This window comes from Lepidochelys kempii, chromosome 6 (genome assembly GCF_965140285.1).
Source record: "Lepidochelys kempii isolate rLepKem1 chromosome 6, rLepKem1.hap1, whole genome shotgun sequence".
NCBI lineage: Eukaryota > Metazoa > Chordata > Testudines > Cheloniidae > Lepidochelys > Lepidochelys kempii.
This window is the reverse complement of record NC_136385.1, coordinates 100880301-100898159: the sequence shown is the minus strand read 5'-3', so window position 1 is coordinate 100898159 and position 17859 is coordinate 100880301. Positions and strand designations below refer to the sequence as shown.

The 17859-nt window shown below is 42.7% G+C and overlaps 1 protein-coding gene across 1 annotated transcript in view; it reads left to right on the top strand.

Moving 5' to 3' along the window:
• Positions 1-15072: 15072 nt before the first annotated feature.
• The window catches only part of EML5 (EMAP like 5), a 301798-nt gene continuing 299011 nt past the window's right edge, over positions 15073-17859 (top strand). The window contains exon 1 of the mRNA XM_073349376.2: positions 15073-15510. Coding sequence (XP_073205477.1) covers positions 15314-15510 — 197 coding nt within the window. The 5' untranslated portion in view covers positions 15073-15313. The remainder of the gene's footprint in view (positions 15511-17859) is intronic.

Sequence of the window (17859 nt, the reverse complement as noted above, 5' to 3'; positions counted from 1 at the left end):
CATCTTAAAGAGAACTGATTCTTGATCATGTTGGCTAAAAGAAATTCTGGTAATAGCCACATGTTTTATAAATGCATAAGGGTATTCTGTTAGGAGACATCTTTCCTCTCTGAAGGGGAGTAAAATGCAGGAATGCTTCTTATTTCACTTGCATGCTTTTGTGACTGTAATAACATCTCACTGGCAAAATAAATCGCTTGTTACTGCATTCTACTTGCAACTCTACAAAAGAACAGTTCAAAGTTCAGGAATCAAAATAATTCAAACCCTCTATGGCTGCAGTTGGGGATTATTTTTCATTCGAGGACTACAGGATATCCTTGAGGCATTCTGCAGCAAGAACCCTGATTATCATTATCACTAAGACTGAAAATCTCGGAGTTCTAATAAATGTAAGGATCCTATTTATTTTTCATTTCTATTCAGGTCTACTTTAATTTTTTTGTCAAATGCACAGTTTTTCAGTAATGCATCTTATTCTTACTGGGTATGAAATTCAAGGTTTGACAGCAAAATATGACTATCTCAATCATGCCAAGCTTAACTCATTTATTGATCAGCTTCTGGAGTCAAAACGTGAACAGTTTTGGGCCATTGTTCGTGAAGAACAACCAGTGGCCAAGACAGCACTCCAGTCAGCACTTGATGTAGCCGACACAGCAGCCTGGTCCATTTCTACAGCAGTGGTTATGTGACGAGTGTCCTAGTTACACCTACCTGACTTCCCTAAGGAAGTACAGACAACATTGGAGGACCTCCCCTTCAAAGGCACTAAATTGTTTGCCAAGAAAACTGATGCATCTCTCTGTACACTCAAGGATTCCTGGGCCACTCTTCAGTCATTAGGGATTTGTAAAAAGAAAATTTAGTCCTCAATTTCAGCATAAGTCCCGCACCATACATTTTTACAAATGAATGCTATTATGAGCCTCAAAGGAAAAAAATCCAGATATTCCAAATGTTAACAATCAGGCCCCCAGTCTTTCTCTTAACAACCATCTACCTCAAAACATCACCGACAGACCACTCTCCTCAACACCAGCTGCAGCTGATCAACCCATTGCATCCATTTGGGTACTGCCTTGCTTTGTTCCACAACAACTGGGAACAAAATGACATCTGACTGACTGGGTGCTGGAAATCATCCGCAATGGGTATTCCATCCACTTCACCTCCCTTCCCTGTCCCTCTTCAGGGACCCTTCTCACAAGAGTTTATTACGGCAAGAAATAGATCACCTCCTCTGGCTAGGAGCCATAGACCCAGTACCTCAGCACCCAGGAGGTTAAGGTTTTAATCTCGTTATTTCCAGTTACCTGAGAAGAAGGGAGGTCAGAGACCCATACTGGAACTTGGAGCACTAAACAAATTTGTCAAAGCTCAAAAATACAGGATGGTCACAGTAGCAGCGATTATTCCATCTTTGGAACAGGGAGATTGGTTTTTGGTTCTCAACCTGCAGGATGCCTATTTCCACATATTGATACTACCTTCACACAGACGGTTCCTCAGATTTACCCTGGGCCAGGAACATTACCAGTACAGAGCGCTCCCCTTGGCCCCACATCAGCTCCAAGAGTATTCTCCAACATTCTCTTCATAGTGGTGGTGCACCTACATTCCCAGGAGACTATGATCTGCCCCTACCTGGATGATTTACTCCTCAGAGCCTGCTCCTTAAACAAAGCCCTCTGGGTCACCCAGATTGCTGTAGACTTGTTCACAGAGCAGGGCCTACAGATCAACATCCAAAAATTGACATTCACCCCTGTACAGCACCTACTGCTCATAGAAGCTGATCTCGACTCATTACAGGTGAAAGCACTCCTGCTACAGCACAGGTTGCACACCTTGGCCACAGTCAGAGAGGCAGTACAAACCTGCCCTCATATCAGGCAGACACTACCTCCAACTTCTGGGGCATATGGCTGCAGGCACATCCATGATATCTCATCCCAGACTTCACATGAGGTGCCTCAAAATGTAGTTAAGCTCAGTCTACATGCTGAACAAAGAGACTAGACAAAACTCTATCGCTGCCCACCAAAGTCAAACACTCCCTGGACTGGCAGAAAGACCCAGCAAATGTCTGCATGGGGATCCCCTTCTTGCAAACTTCCTCATCGTTGCTTCTCACCACCAATACATCCCTCAAAAGGTGGGGCACAAATCTCAAAAATCTTATGACACAAGGCAAGTGATCATCCACAGAGAGATCTCTTCATATCAACCTCCTTGAAGTTAGTGGTCAGGAATGCCTGCACCTCCTTATTTTCGCTAATCAAAGGTACACACACACAAGGGTCTTAAAAGACAACATAGCATGCATGTACTACATAAATCACCAGGGAGGCACCAGATTGCCCTCCCTTTTGTGCAGAAGTACTAAAGCTATGGAACTGGTGCATTTCCCACAGCATCACAATATCAGCAGCCTACCTTCCAGGAGTACAAAACATGATAGCAGACCATCTCAGACACACGACTGTCTGCTACATGACCACAAATGGGAGATTAAACTCAGCAGTACTACAAAACATATTTAGATGGTGGGAAACACCAACTATAAACTGTTTGCCACTTAATGGAAGAAGAAATGCCCATTCTACTGCTTCAGGATAGGATTAGGTCAACACTCCTTAGGGGATGCTTCCCTTCTTCTGTGGGAAAAGGACCTTCACTATGCCTTTACGCCATTCCCTCTACTATTGAAAGCCCTGTTAAATAAAAAGTGAATGCACCTTCATGGTTGAGACAGACATGGTACGCTTACCTGTCACAACTGGCACATACCTGCCAATCTGTCTCCAACACTCTCCATCCCAACCTGTGGATTATCCAGCTCAAGGCTTGGCTTCTTCATGGTTCCAGCAGATAGAAAGAGCCTGCTCTGAGGAGGTACAGGAAGTGTTACTACACAGTAGAAAAATGTGTCATTTACCTGCCCAAGTGTGCCAGGTTTCAGGTTTGGTATAATTCCAGACAAATTTCCCCAACATCTGCTACTCTCCTAATGGTCTTAGATCATATACTGCCTCTCAAGAAATCAGGACTAGCTCCTAGCTCACTCAAAGTTCACATAGTACATGCATCCGATGAAGTGAGCTGTAGCTCACGAAAGCTTGTGCTCAAATAAATTGGTTAGTCTCTAAGGTGCCACAAGTACTCCTTTTCTTTTTGCGAATACAGACTAACACGGCTGTTACTTTGAAACATGTTAAACATAGTATTAATATAAGTGTTGGAAAGTTATGTTAATTGAATATATCCCTCCCCACAATTCTGTTCACCCATATCATATATCTCAAAACACCTTGTATTAGCTGAAGAAAGCTTTGGCTTAAGTAGATAGGAAAACAGTCGGGATCAGAACATACAGGTCTTTTATCAAAGCAACAGGTAGGGAGTTACTCTTACAGGCCAGTACTTGAATGTCCCAAGGAAAAGGACAAGGTTATGTAATTGATCTACCCTGGTACAAACCTAGGAGGTGCCTTCACACCCCTTGGTACCTGGAATGCATGTGTTCAGAACAGAGATAAGGGGTACTCTCTGGTGCCAGACAAAGAACGTAGAAAGCTGATTGGTTAAATCTAGTTTCAGATGATGTATGGGTTTAAAAAGGATAGCTTCTGGAGTGTAACTTTGGGAGCACACCTTCTGTGTAAGGTGAATTTAACAACTCTGCATATGATGGCTTCCCAGAAACTGGTATCGTATTAAACCTGTACTAATATTATTATTGACTTTTAGCCATAAACGTGATTGCCATTGATTACTGGGACTCTTGAATATATTTCATATTGAACCAAAGTGTGGTCAAGCAATTGACTATACAATTAATTACTTGGTTTACTTGACAGGGATACCTTTAGTGGAAAGAAAAGGGAGGGGAAGGAGGTCGGGGGAAAGGGCAGGGGAACAGAGAGTAAGAGGGGCTAGTGTGGAGTGAAGCTTAGGTAAAGAGATTGGGGAGAGGGAGAAGAGGAGCCAGCATATTGGAACAAACAGCCAATCAGTAGAGGGCAATGCTGTCATGAAGTTAGATTCACTAACTTTGTGAGGCATTTGTATACTACAGTGACGAACACCATAGAAAAGCCCATGAATCTGTGGGGGAATTTGTGTATTCAGCATAACGTATGGAGAGCTTGCAATAAATAAGGAATGGTGCCACATGTGAATGAGGTCATCATTTCCTTTTATCTTTTTCATTCAACTAGTGCATAGGATGGACAGTGCTTAAATGGGGCCGGGGTCCTCTGGAAGCAATACGGTCTTGTAACTGAAGACCATACCACAATGCATATGCACAAAAAAACAGAATTAAGGTTGTAATTGGGCACATCATTCTATTTTTTCCTTACATATTTGTATTTCAGGATATAGTACGTTGGCCAGATCATAAGATCTTAATTTGTAAGACTTTAATGCAGTTAAGGCTTAAGACTTGAAAGGAATACAACTATCAAGCTCTGTAGTACTGTCTGCTAAAATGGAACATAATAAGAGAATGCTGTCAAGCTTGATAAGCCTAAAAATCCATCTGCCATGACAATGGTCCTATTTGGCAAATAATACTTAAGAACAATACATATTAGCAACCCCTCAATTGATCTTTCTATAACAGGAAATATGGGGAAAAGTTCTAATTTCCTTTCATTGTCCGAGAGTAGCTAATACATGTGAGTCTGTCTACAGTAGATGGTGCTGAAAATTGTGGAATAGTGTTCCTCCATCTCTGTCTTCAGCTGTAGTAGGAAATAAAATCTTTGTAATCCTTAAAATAAGGTCTACTGTAAAAGCTGTTAAATATTTAAATCTAATATACAAAATCACAGTGCAAATTTTTAAGTTTTTTTTTTTATTCAGATGTAACTAGGTTATGCAATTTGACCTGTATAGGAATTGAACTCTTCAGTTCAGGATGGAATTCTGCGGGGGGGGGGGAAGGTAAGGGGGAGATATATCTAAATACAGTGTTTATACAGTGAAATAAGCAATTGATGACTTTAAGGATATTTATCTGTGGTTAAATTAATTTTGAATACTGTTGCTGCGTATGTTTAATTGCCCTTAGTTTTTGTTGAATATATCTGCCACATAGTCTCATCTCTAAAAGAACTGTTGTCTCATCTTTTTAAAACCTACAGTAGTGTACATTGGTTCTGTAGTGACCTTTATTATAGCAATGCATTTGCATGATTGTCAAAAGGCTTGGCTGAGAGAGATCTCTTGTGAAGTCAGTACAGTGGATTATATTTTCAAATCTCTGCTTAGTAATATGCAGAAAGATGTGATCTTGACTTTTTAAAATCTAATAACTTGCATCAATCAGTTGATTGTATTTTAAAAGAAAAAATAAATTGCATCATGTTTATGGACTGATCACCCCACACTATTTTTAGTTGTAGAGAAATATCTGAAAAAGAAAGAAAAATACCATTAATTTTGCATGCAAGTAAGGTACTACTTTGTCATTTTAGATATCGTAAGATGGAGTTAGAGGTGGCTGTCATGTAAATTGCATTTAGAATAAAGTTCTATATTTAGTTTACAGTTCAAAATCAATTTGTTTGAAGAGTTCAGAATCAGATTTTCAGTGTAAGATTATTGCTGGAAGAGGCAAAGGTATTTAATCAGCCTCACTTCATGTGCTTCATTTAAATCTGTTTAGGCTGTCATATGAATTTATGGTGCTTGATACAGATTTCCAAGCTCACCTAGATGGATTACTGTGGTACATATTTAATTGGAAGTGAAATGCATGTTGAAGACAGGTCATTTAGATCTAGAGTGTGTGAATAGTAGTGAATGTAAGAGCAAGATGAAGATTGGTGGCAGATGGTTGGCAATCTGAAGTATGGTACTTATTGCATTGTTTAGAGGTTCAGAAAGCATCTTTTAGTGAATTGTAACAATGTGGATTGTTTGTCATCTTTCGTGCACTGGTAAAGAAGTTAAGGAAGAATATTAACATTTTTAATAAAAAGATGGTTGTGAAATCATCTGACATGCATCAGTAGTCTCAAATTGAGAGTGTTTAGCTTCATTCTAGTAAAACTACTCATACCCTGAAATAAAATAGAAGCCCTTTTTCAAATAAGTTTTGGAGGAGACATAATAATGAGGACATAAAAACTTAAGCAAATGGAAAATTAGGACAACTTTTGTACTGTAAATTGGAAATATTAATGAATATCTTTCTAACTATAGATTTATAACCTATGTAAACCATAGAGAGAGAGAGAGTATAAAATACACAACTAATTATAGCATTTTGTAGTACTTCCTGCTCCTGAAAATATATTCAGTAACATGTTAATTTAAATACATAGTAAAATGTTGGACCTGCTGAAGACAACAGTAGTTCTACTGTTGACTTCAGTGGGGACAAGAGTTGACCTCGGTATCTATATGAGTTTGTATTTAGAACAAGACAGCATTTGTTCTCTTACAAATAAATAAATACAGCTTATAATTAGTTTTCTATTAACCATTCTCTTTTTAACATTAAACAGGATTCCTATTATGTAGGTATTTATGAACTGCTTTATGTAATTTAAATAGATTAATTTATAATTTGTTTTTAATATGTTGACAGGTACATGCCATCTCTGCCAATTTCTACTAACATGTCAGGCTGATCAATGAAAATAAAATTTGAAAAGGTAAATTAATAGTCTTTAAGACCCAAATTGGCAAATCACATAAGTATGCATCTGAGGACATTCATATTCATGTAGGCAGTTAAGCACATGCTTAATTACCAGTAAATATAATGTGATGGATTCAGATCATTAATGAATATGTTGAACAAAACCTGCCCCAGGACCAACCCCTGGGGCACTCCACTTGATACCATCTGCCAGCTAGACATCAAGCTGTTGATCACTACCCGTTGAGCCTGATGATCTACCCAGCTTTGTATCCACCTTATAGTACATTCATCCAATCCATACTTCTTTAACTTGCTGGCAAGAATACTGTGGGAGACCGTATCAAAAGCTTTGCTAAAGTCAAGGCATATCATGTCCACCACTTTCCCCATATCCATAGAGCTAGTTATCTCATCATAGAAAGCAATCAGGTTGGTCAGGCATGACTTACCCTTGGTGAATCCACATTGACTGTTCCTGATCACCACCTTCTCCTCCAACTGGTTCAAAATGATTCCTTGAGGACCTGCTTCATGATTTTTCCAGGGACTGAGGTGAGGCTGATTTGTCTGTAGTTCCCCAGATTCTCCTTCCCTTTTTTAAAGATTGGCACTATATATGCCTTTTTCCAATCATCTGGGATGTCCCCTGATTGCCACGAGTTTTCAAAGATAATGGCCAATGGCTCTGCAGTCACATCAGCCAACTCCCTCAGCACCCTTGAACGCATTGCATCCAGCCCCATGGACTTGTGCATGTCCAGCTTTTCTAAATAGTCCTTAACCTGTTCTTTCACCACTGAGGGCTGCTCACCTCCTCCCCATACTGTGCTGCCCAGTGCAGCAGTCTGGGAGCTGACCTTGTCTGTGAAGAGCAAAGCAAAAAAAGCATTGAGTACTTCAGCTTTTTCCACATCATCATCTATCACAAGGTTGCCTCCCCCATTCAGTAAGGGTCCCACACTTTCCCTGACCACCTTCTTCTTGCTAACATACCTGTAGACACCCTTCTTGTTACCCTTCACATTCCTTGCTAGCTGCGACTCCAATTGTGCTTTGGCCTTCCTGATTACACCGCTGCATGCTCAAGCAATATTTGTATACTCCTCCCTAGTCATCTGTCCAAGTTTCCAATTCTTGTAAGCTTCCTTTTTGTGTTTAAACTCACCGAAGATTTCTCTTTTAAGCCAAGCTGGTCGCCTGCCATATTTGCTATTCTTTCTGCACATAGGGATGGTTTGTTCCTGCACCTTCAATAAGGCTTCTGTAAAATACAGCCAGCTCTCGTGGACTCCCTTCCCCCTCATATTAGCCTCCCAGGGGATTCTTCAAAGACTGCTTTTCTGAAGTCCATATTCTGCTGCTCTCCTTTCTTCCTTTTGTCAGGATCCTGAACTCAACCATCTCATGGTCACTGCTGCCCAAGTTGCCACCCACTTCTACTTCCCCTACCAATTCTTCCCTGTTTGTGAGCAGCAGGTCAAGAGGAGCATGGTCCCTAGTTGATTCCTCCTATACTTGCACCAGGAAGTTGTCCCCAACACGCTCCAAAAACTTCCTGGACTGTCTGTGCACTGCTGTATTGCTTTCCCAGCAGATGTCAGGGTGATTGAAGTCCCCCAGGAGAATCGGGACCTGTGATCTGGAAACTCCTGTTGTCCAAAGAAAGCCTTGTCTACCTCATGTAGGTAGTGTGCCACAATATGAATGTGTGTGTGTATAAAAACATGGTTCATATAGGAACAAGCTGATTTCAATTTAAAAAAAAAAAGAAATAGTCAATAATCACTGGAACTATAGGGAAGAAAACTTTAAACCCACTTTTGATGTGAAATGTTTTCTACTTGTTATAAAAGGATCTAAAATTTATAATTAATAGAGCCCACAATGGGATGCGGGAAAACAAAATACCTACAACACAAATAGGATGGGCACAACTGAAGGCCACTCATAAAAATATTTAGTATTAATTTTTGATTTTTTTTAACAACTCCTTTTATCTCTGAATTTGCCACCCCAGGACCAGGATATGGGGAACGAGTGAGTGGTAACAAATTCTGAGAAGAGCAGCTCTCAGAACTTGCTACCTCTATGACTATGAAGAAGGGGTGCAAAATGTTACATTCTCAGCACCAGTTTTTGCTACCAATAGAAAATTGACAGGAAGGAGTTTATTACAACTGCCTCCCTTCCCCAATTACCATTCCACCTGCTCAGCTTAGGCACTCACAGCCTTTTCTGCAGCTAGCAGCCCAACTGTTCCCACATCAGCACCAGTGCTCCCAGCCAACTGTTACCTCTTCATCAGTCACTTGAGATCCTTGAGCTCCTTCTACACCAGTCTTCTCTTCATTCTTCCGCACACGTCTACATGCACACTGATGCTCTGCTCTCAGTCCCTCCTCCTTTTTCTCCCTCTTCTTCATGCATATGCATTCAGCCTGAAAGGCGTTACATGGCAATCATCACAAAAGTACTCCAGCCTCTTTAGCCAGTGGTATGGTCACAACCAGATAAGGAATTAGCAGACACTGAAAAATTCCAACCTTGCTCTCCCTCAAGAAACGGTTAATGAAAGTGTTAAATGTTTTTCAGAGTGACAGCCGTGTTAGTCTGTATTCGCAAAAAGAAAAGGAGTACTTGTGGCACCTTAGCGACTAACCAATTTATTTGAGCATAAGCTTTCGTGAGTTACAGCTCACTTCATCGGATGCATACTGTGGAAAATACAGAAGATGTTTTTATACACACAAACCATGAAAAAATGGATGTTTATCACTACAAAAGGTTTTCTCTCCCCTCACCCCACTCTCCTGTTGGTAATAGCTTATCTAAAGTGATCACTCTCCTTACAATGTGTGTGATAATCAAGGTGGACCATTTCCAGCACAAATCCAGAGTTTAACAAGGACGTCTGAGGAACGGGGGGGGGAGGGGAAATAGGTTACCTTCCATAATGACTTAGCCACTCCCAGTCTCTATTCAAGCCTAAGTTAATTGTATCCAATTTGCAAATGAATTCCAATTCAGCAGTGTCTCGCTGGAGTCTGGTTTTGAAGTTTTTCTGTTGTAATATCGCAACTTTCATGTCTGTAATCGTGTGACCAGAGAGATTGAAGTGTTCTCCGACTGGTTTATGAATGTTATAATTCTTGACATCTGATTTGTGTCCATTTATTCTTTTACGTAGAGACTGTCCAGTTTGACCAATGTACATGGCAGAGGGGCATTGCTGGCACATGATGGCATATATCACATTGGTAGATGTGCAGGTGAACGAGCCTCTGATAGTGTGGCTGATGTGATTAGGCCCTGTGATGGTGTCCCCTGAATAGATATGTGGACACAGTTGGCAATGGTCTTTGTTGCAAGGATAGGTTCCTGGGTTAGTGGTTCTGTTGTGTGGTATGTGGTTGCTGGTGAGTATTTGCTTCAGGTTGGGGGTTTGTCTGTAGGCAAGGACTGGCCTGTCTCCCAAGATTTGTGAGAGTGTTGGGTCATCCTTCAGGATAGGTTGTAGATCCTTAATAATGCGTTGGAGGGGTTTTAGTTGGGGGCTGAAGGTGACGGCTAGTGGCGTTCTGTTATTTTCTTTGTTAGGCCTGTCCTGTAGTAGGTGACTTCTGGGAACTCTTCTGGCTCTGTCAATCTGTTTCTTCACTTCAGCAGGGGGGTATTGTAGTTGTAAGAATGCTTGATAGAGATCTTGTAGATGTTTGTCTCTGTCTGAGGGGTTGGAGCAAATGCGGTTGTGTCGCAGAGCTTGGCTGTAGATGATGGATCGTGTGGTGTGGTCAGGGTGAAAGCTGGAGGCATGTAGGTAGGAATAGCGGTCAGTAGGTTTCCGGTATAGGGTGGTGTTTATGTGACCATTGTTTATTAGCACTGTAGTGTCCAGGAAGTGGATCTCTTGTGTGGACTGGACCAGGCTGAGGTTGATGGTGGGATGGAAATTGTTGAAATCATGGTGGAATTCCTCAAGGGCTTCTTTTCCATGGGTCCAGATGATGAAGATTTCATCAATATAGCGCAAGTAGAGTAGAGGCGTTAGGGGACGAGAGCTGAGGAAGCGTTGTTCTAAGTCAGCCATAAAAATGTTGGCATACTGTGGGGCCATGCAGGTACCCATAGCAGTGCCGCTGATTTGAAGGTATACATTGTCCCCAAATGTAAAATAGTTATGGGTAAGGACAAAGTCACAAAGTTCAGCCACCAGGTTAGCCATGACATTATCGGAGACAGTGTTCTTGACGGCTTGTAGTCCCATCTTTGTGTGGAATGTTGGTGCAGAGGGCTTCTACATCCATAGTGGCCAGGATGGTGTTATCAGGAAGATCACCGATGGATTGTAGTTTCCTCAGGAAGTCAGTGGTGTCTCGAAGGTAGCTGGGAGTGTTGGTAGTGTAGGGCCTGAGGAGAGAGTCTACATAGCCAGACAATCCTTGATTATCATACACATTGTAAGGAGAGTGATCACTTTAGATAAGCTATTACCAGCAGGAGAGTGGGGTGGGGAGAGAGAAAACCTTTTGTAGTGATAAACACTCTCTTTTTTTCATGGTTTGTGTGTATAAAAACATCTTCTGTATTTTCCACAGTATGCATCCGATGAAGTGAGCTGTAGCTCACGAAAGCTTATGCTCAAATAAATTGGTTAGTCTCTAAGGTGCCACAAGTACTCCTTAAATGGTACTGTCCATGGTGCTGATTATTGCATTTAATTTTATAAAAACGTGTTTAAGGTAAAACAGAAACCCCTTTTGTGTTTCTGTGTAGTCAAACAGATCAGTGCAAATTACATTTTGTGTCACTACACAATGATGCAAGTCCTACACTGTCTCTAAATGAATTCAGATTACTATGAAAAACTTTCATTCAGCAACAATATACAGTTATAGCAAAAGTATTGTTATAGCAATAGTGGCAAGATTTACAGTATATTTTGTTTAAGAAATAAATTCTTCACATAAGTGCTTCTTGGCTCATTCCAAAGAACACCTATGCAGTGCTTGTTTTCTATTAGATACTAAGTAACACCCAGCAGCTGGTTCAAGTAGTAATTATCAGATATGTAGGCATGAGAGAGATGAGACACTAAGTAATAGTAACAACATTAATTTTAGTATGCTTGGGGGTGGAAAGGTCTCAAATTAGTATGATGGCACAACTCCAGAAAGTGAGTTTTCACATAAATGAGGAAGTAAATAAAAAAGGCCTTAAAGTCAAAAGAAATAACAATCTTTAAGATCTGGCAAGAATGCTACCTATTATTCAGTAGCATTTAAGCATACCATAAGAGTCACACATGGCATGCAGACTTCTGGACAAAGGAGGAAATAGGAAAGCAAGTTATAAATCAGCATGGCTCAATGGCAAAGCTCAAGAGGTTATTTCAGCCAGACAGCTATCCTTCTGAAAATAGAAATCCAACCCTAATAAGGCCAATAATAAGTGTAAAGCACATGAGCCAATATGTAAGAAAAAAATGAAGAGGGCTAAGATGGAATTTTGAGATAAATGCCCAACAACAATTTTTCAAATACCAGAATCTGTAAGCCTGTAACAGAATCAATAGGCCTGCCTCAATGATGAGGGAGTAAAGGGAGCAAGTCAGAAGGATAATGAATTTGCAGATAAGCTAAATGAACGATTTTCTTCACATCTCTCTTTTAGTATACATTACAAAAGTTAATTTACCTATCATTGGGTTAGACAGCAACAGCTTTCTTAAAGAGCACAAATCAGAACTACATATCAGGTTAGGACAAAAGTGAAGAATACCTATAAAAAGGAGTATCAGTTGAAACAGATGGGGGAATTTCATCAGGCAGATGTAATTACCCAGGTTGGGGATTTTTAAGAGCAGGTTGGATAAACACCTGTCAGGGATCGTCTAAATCAGAGTTCTCAAATTCCCGGCCCGCTGGCCATCTGCAGCCCATGAACCACCCCAGTGTGGCCGGTGGGACTCCAGCAGTTTTTGGGGCCGGGTCTCTCCCTTGGACCCACCTGCCACCCCCGGGCCGCCTCCTCCAGGGGCCCCGGCAGTGCAGCGGAGCTGTGTGGCGTCTGTCTGCTTGCTCCAGTGGCTGCCGGCCCCTCCCTAGGGCGGGGCTGTGCCTCCATGCACTGTCCCCGCCCTGAGCACCCTGCGGCCAATGGGAAGCTGTGGGGGTGGTGCCTGAGGGCAGGGGTGCATGGAGGTCCCCCGGCCCGCCCTGCCTTGGAGCCCCAGGTAAACACCACACCCCCAACTCTCTCTCCCAGAGCCTGTACCCCTCCCCTGGCTTCAGACTATGGGAAGAAAGAGCCATGCAACTTGCATTTTCTCATTTTTTTTTTTTTGGCTCCAGTCTGTAAATTTATGGGACTGCACCAGTATAACTAGAAAATGAGTTTAATACATGTTAATATGCAAAAGGTTCTATGGAGCTTAAGGGAAGGGAATAAGGGAAATTGGGGGAGGGAATCTTGTGTTAATTCTCTAAGTTTAAAATGTTTTAACTGGTCACCACAGTTCCCACAAAAGAAATACACAGGGACTGTGGACGTTCACTGCAAACACCTCTGAGTGTGAAGGAGCTGTGGTGGCCACACAAGCTAGCCATGTAAGAGTTAACACACTATAAAGAATAATGGTGTGTTTAATACTGTCGAGTAGAACAGCTTAGGAATTTTCAGGCCAGGCTGCTCAGTTCCCTGGCTGGCCTGATCCCTGGCAGCCTGGACTCGCAGGCACCACACACTGCCCAGGCAGCAAACTGAAAATTTCAGTTTTCCTGAAATAGACTGAAAATAATCTATCCCTAACTATGAAAAATGTCATCCCCCACCTTTTTTCAGTCCTGATTTGGGATTAAAGTTTTTTCAAAAATTCAAAATTTTGCTTGGGAGGGAAAGACTACTTTCTGGCCAGCTTTACTTCTGAGTCATAGTTCCAGGCTTCATGAGTCTCAATGCAGACAGTAATGGTTATGGTTTGTGTTGCTGCTCTGTGTTGATTTTAATAAATATATGGGTAGAGCACCCTTTTTAAGCACCCTCTCATGGCCAGAGATCGCTTTACAGGCACTCTGCTGCCATTTGCCTGTCTTGTGGACCCCTTAAGCACTCCAGATAGTCTCTGTTGTGACTCTCAGCACCCTTTTCTAGAGCTGGTTTAATCAGAGGTGAAAGTAAGCCGGTACGCCTTGGTACGCGGGACCAGCTTTCGCAGATGGCAATTTAAAGCCCTGGGGTAGCGGTGGCGGGGCTCTGGCGGGGATTTAAAGGGCCCCGGAGCTCCAACCGCTACTGCCCCGGACCTGTAAATCCCCACCTGAACCCTGCTGTCCAAGCCCTGCGGTAGTGGCGGTGGGGCTCCGGTGGGGATTTACAGGTCCGGGGCAGTAGCGGCTCAATTACTATTGAGAAAATCTCTTTGGTGGATAACCTAGAAATTCATACAACCTTAAAGTCATCTGATAAAGAATAAACTCATCCGTTAGGAAAAAGAAGAAATGTAGAAATAATTGAAGTTATAAAATCACACTGACTATAGGAAGTGTTACACCGGAAAACGCTATCAGATGTGATTTCTTAGCTAATAGTGTCACTTATTATTTTCCATGATTATTTGCTATTTAAACCATAAATTAAATAGCATCTTGACATTAAGCATGATTTTAATCAAGGTAAATGATGTGCTAAGGACAATGTGTAATAAGCATACTGTTTAAAAGTAGTTTTACCCTCCTTTTATTTTTAAGAGTGCAATACAGGAACTGAAGTACCAGTCAGGCACTCAGCATTGCAGACAAGAGATGAGGCTATATGCAGCCATGCTACACCTATGTAAACTGATAGGGAATTCTTTTAAAAACTACAACCATATATGAGAACCGTGAAAGCCTTTTTTAGGTAGAGGGTATCTGTAAACTATTTCATGGAATCAAGTCTTCTTTGGGTGCTCAATACATTATTTCAGCTAGAGAAGAGCTGCTTATTCTAGACATTGGGCTACCCCTAGTTTTAGACACCACACGACCTAGGGAGGTGGTACAGAGATGTAACCTCCACAGAGAAGCACAAGCTTCACTGCTACCCACATCGCATGTTGGCAGCCACTGCGGATGGCTCACCCCGTTTGGTAACTTTCATTCCTTTTGCCCAGCCCAGTCCCCTTTGCCCGTTCCCCTCTCTGCCGGTCAGCCCACCTGCCCCTTTCTTGTCCCTGACTTTGCCCCTACCTCCACCTGTTTCACCCTCCTCTGGCCATGTACTGCCCCCTGCTCTGTCCTGTCCGTTCCTCCCTCCTCTCGCTTTCATCCCGCTCGGTGAGCGGACTCTGGCGGCTGAGAAGGGCAGCGCGGGGGCAGCGCTTTCAGCGGGCGGCGCCGGGCATGCGCACAACAGCCCGATCTGAGGGGAAGCTGTTTCTGGCGCTAACCGTTCCGGGCGGTGTCTCGGTGCAGCCATGTCTGGCGCGAGGAGACCAGCGCCGCTCATTCGGCGGCGCCCTCTGTGAGGAGGCGGAGGAGAGGCAGCGGCGGGCATCCATGTCGGCGGCCAGGGATTAGCGAGGGAGACACCGAGCCCGGGAGGGGGGAGGGTAACTGGCCCCCTCTCCTCTAGGGCTCCGGCGGGGGAGACGCGGAGCCGGCCGGCGGTGGGGACATGGCTGACCGGAATGCCCCCAACTGCCACCTGCGGCTAGAGTGGGTCTATGGCTACCGGGGTCACCAGTGCCGCAACAACCTCTACTACACGGCGGCTAAGGAGATCGTCTACTTCGTGGCGGGGGTCGGCGTGGTCTACAGCCCCCGGGAGCACCGGCAGAAATTCTACCTGGGGCACCAGGACGACATCATCAGGTACGGAGACCCTCACGCCCTTCCCTGTGCCCTCGCCCCGGGGCCCGGCCGGGGCCCGGGATGTCCCAGCGACTGGAGACACCCTTCTATCCATCAACCCCCACTCTCCCCTATTGCCTCCACCTTCAGCCGCGGGAGCACCTGGCGAAGCCCTGCCTGGGGCACCAGGACATCCCCGGGTATCCGAGACCCCGATCCTCAAAACATCGGTAGAAATGGTACTTGGGATACCGGACTGTGTCACGTCCAGTGCCAGGGTCACCAGACCTCCCACCCCTTTCTCCTGGCGTCCAGTGCCAGGGTCACCAGACCTCCCACCCCTTTCTCCTGGCGTCCAGTGCCAGGGTCACCAGACCTCCCACCCCTTTCTCCTGGCGTCCAGTGCCAGGGTCACCAGACCTCCCACCCCTTTCTCCTGGCGTCCAGTGATCACAAGCAGAATATTGGAAATAATCTGAATATGCCAATGACAGTGAGGCTTTAATCTCTTCCCCGCCCTCTCCCCTTACAATTTAGTTTGTCTTGTATAGCAGCAAGAATAGAAATCCCGATAGAAATGGCTTTTGGATCGCGCGGTTCACTGCCGGCTTTCCTCAGGTGCTTGGTGCTGAAATTTGTATGCATGGCTGTATGTCAATATTTTGCCAGTATAAAATGATGTGTCTCGACCGTTGCTTGGTTCCCATCTGTGTGTACAAGTCAAAAGGCTGGGAAGTGGGAAGTAGTAATCTGATGTGCATTTCAAAGTCATTAAACTCAGGAGGAGGTTAATCTGCAGCAGGTAGACCTTTGGCCCACATCTAAATACAGCGATTAGAGCATGGAAATAAAAGACCCATCTGCAGCTTCTGCAACGTTTAAGATGATTTTATAATAGCAAACATTCTTGCAGATTTGAAATTTATTCTACAGATCTGTCTAATTGTAGTAGGCTGAGTCTTATCAGGTGTTGAAGTTAATAAAAAAGATTAAACACCAGTGATGCATAAGTAGAGTAGATGTCATGGAGGCGGAGTTATTTCCTAAATACACCAAACCAATCTTAGTAGGCTTTTGGATAGCCAGATAGTATTGGAAGGCGAGTGACAGTATTTTGAAGTGTATAAAGGGAAGATGTGAACCTGAGTCAGTAATCCTTTCTCTTCCAGTAGGCCTCATTGTGTGTGGATTTTAAATATTGTTGTCCTTTGATTGCTGTTTTTATTTAGAGAACAGTTTTTCAGTAGCCAGTAAATCTTGTAAAAACACATTGTATACTGTGAATTGCTTGTGATGCTGGAAAGCACTTGGCATATCTTTTATATTAGCTGTACAAATGTATTAACTAGCTTTGCACATAGAGAGTAAAATGGATGCTGACTCTTTCATTCAGGGTTTAATACATTCTAGAAATCTGGACCAAAATGGCCACAAATATTTCAGTTTTTATTTCAATCTTAAAATTCTGTTTAGGGTCTTTTCAAACTTTTGAAGATTTTAAAGTACAGGTATGAGCCTCTCTTACAGACCATTCTGTCCCTAAATTAATTCCTACTTGGTGCTCAAAATGAGAAGAAAAAATTAGGTAGCTCATGGAATGCTGTAGTGTACTATGCAACCAAGCTGGGTCAGATATGTGAATTAGCTATTTGTTTTATGGTCATTTCATTCTTTTTTGACAATTTCCTCTTAATCTGAAACAAAAAAGCACCTCAAGAATTGTCATCAACTCCTCAGGCAAGGGGACATTGTGGAAAATCTTCAGCATAGCTCCCATAAGCCTTGGCTTCCTTTGAGCACAGCTCATACGAATGACGGGCCCAATCCTGCAAAGGTTTACTACATAGTGCTTACTGACATGAATAGTTCTCATTGATGTAGTACTTGCTAACATGAAGTTTCCCTGTTGATTTCAATGGGGCTACTTACAGCATTACACCTGGTAGAAGTGTTGACAGGATTGGACCATGAGAAAGAAATTGTTTATGGCTTCCAACTGTGAAATTTCTTTGGTCTCTATGAATGTTTGTATGGAGTGCTAATTTGGAATAAAAGGCTAATAACTACTTATCATTCAAAAGGCTAATAACTACTTATCATTCATACTTATTATACCAAAGAACAGAATATCTGCAAGGGGGAAATCTTTAGTTACTTTCCTGATTGTTAGTAGATATGTTTTGGCTTCTGTGGTATCATTATCAAACATGCAGGAAGTTCTTGCTTACAAGGTAATACTGTTACGGTGATCCGATTCTTTATCTGCTTGCTGAGGAAACCCTTGTGCAGCGGGTAGTGTTTTCAATTGTGTACAGTTTTGTATGCCTATCAAACGTTAGAAAGACTATATAGAACTGTTAGAACACTTGA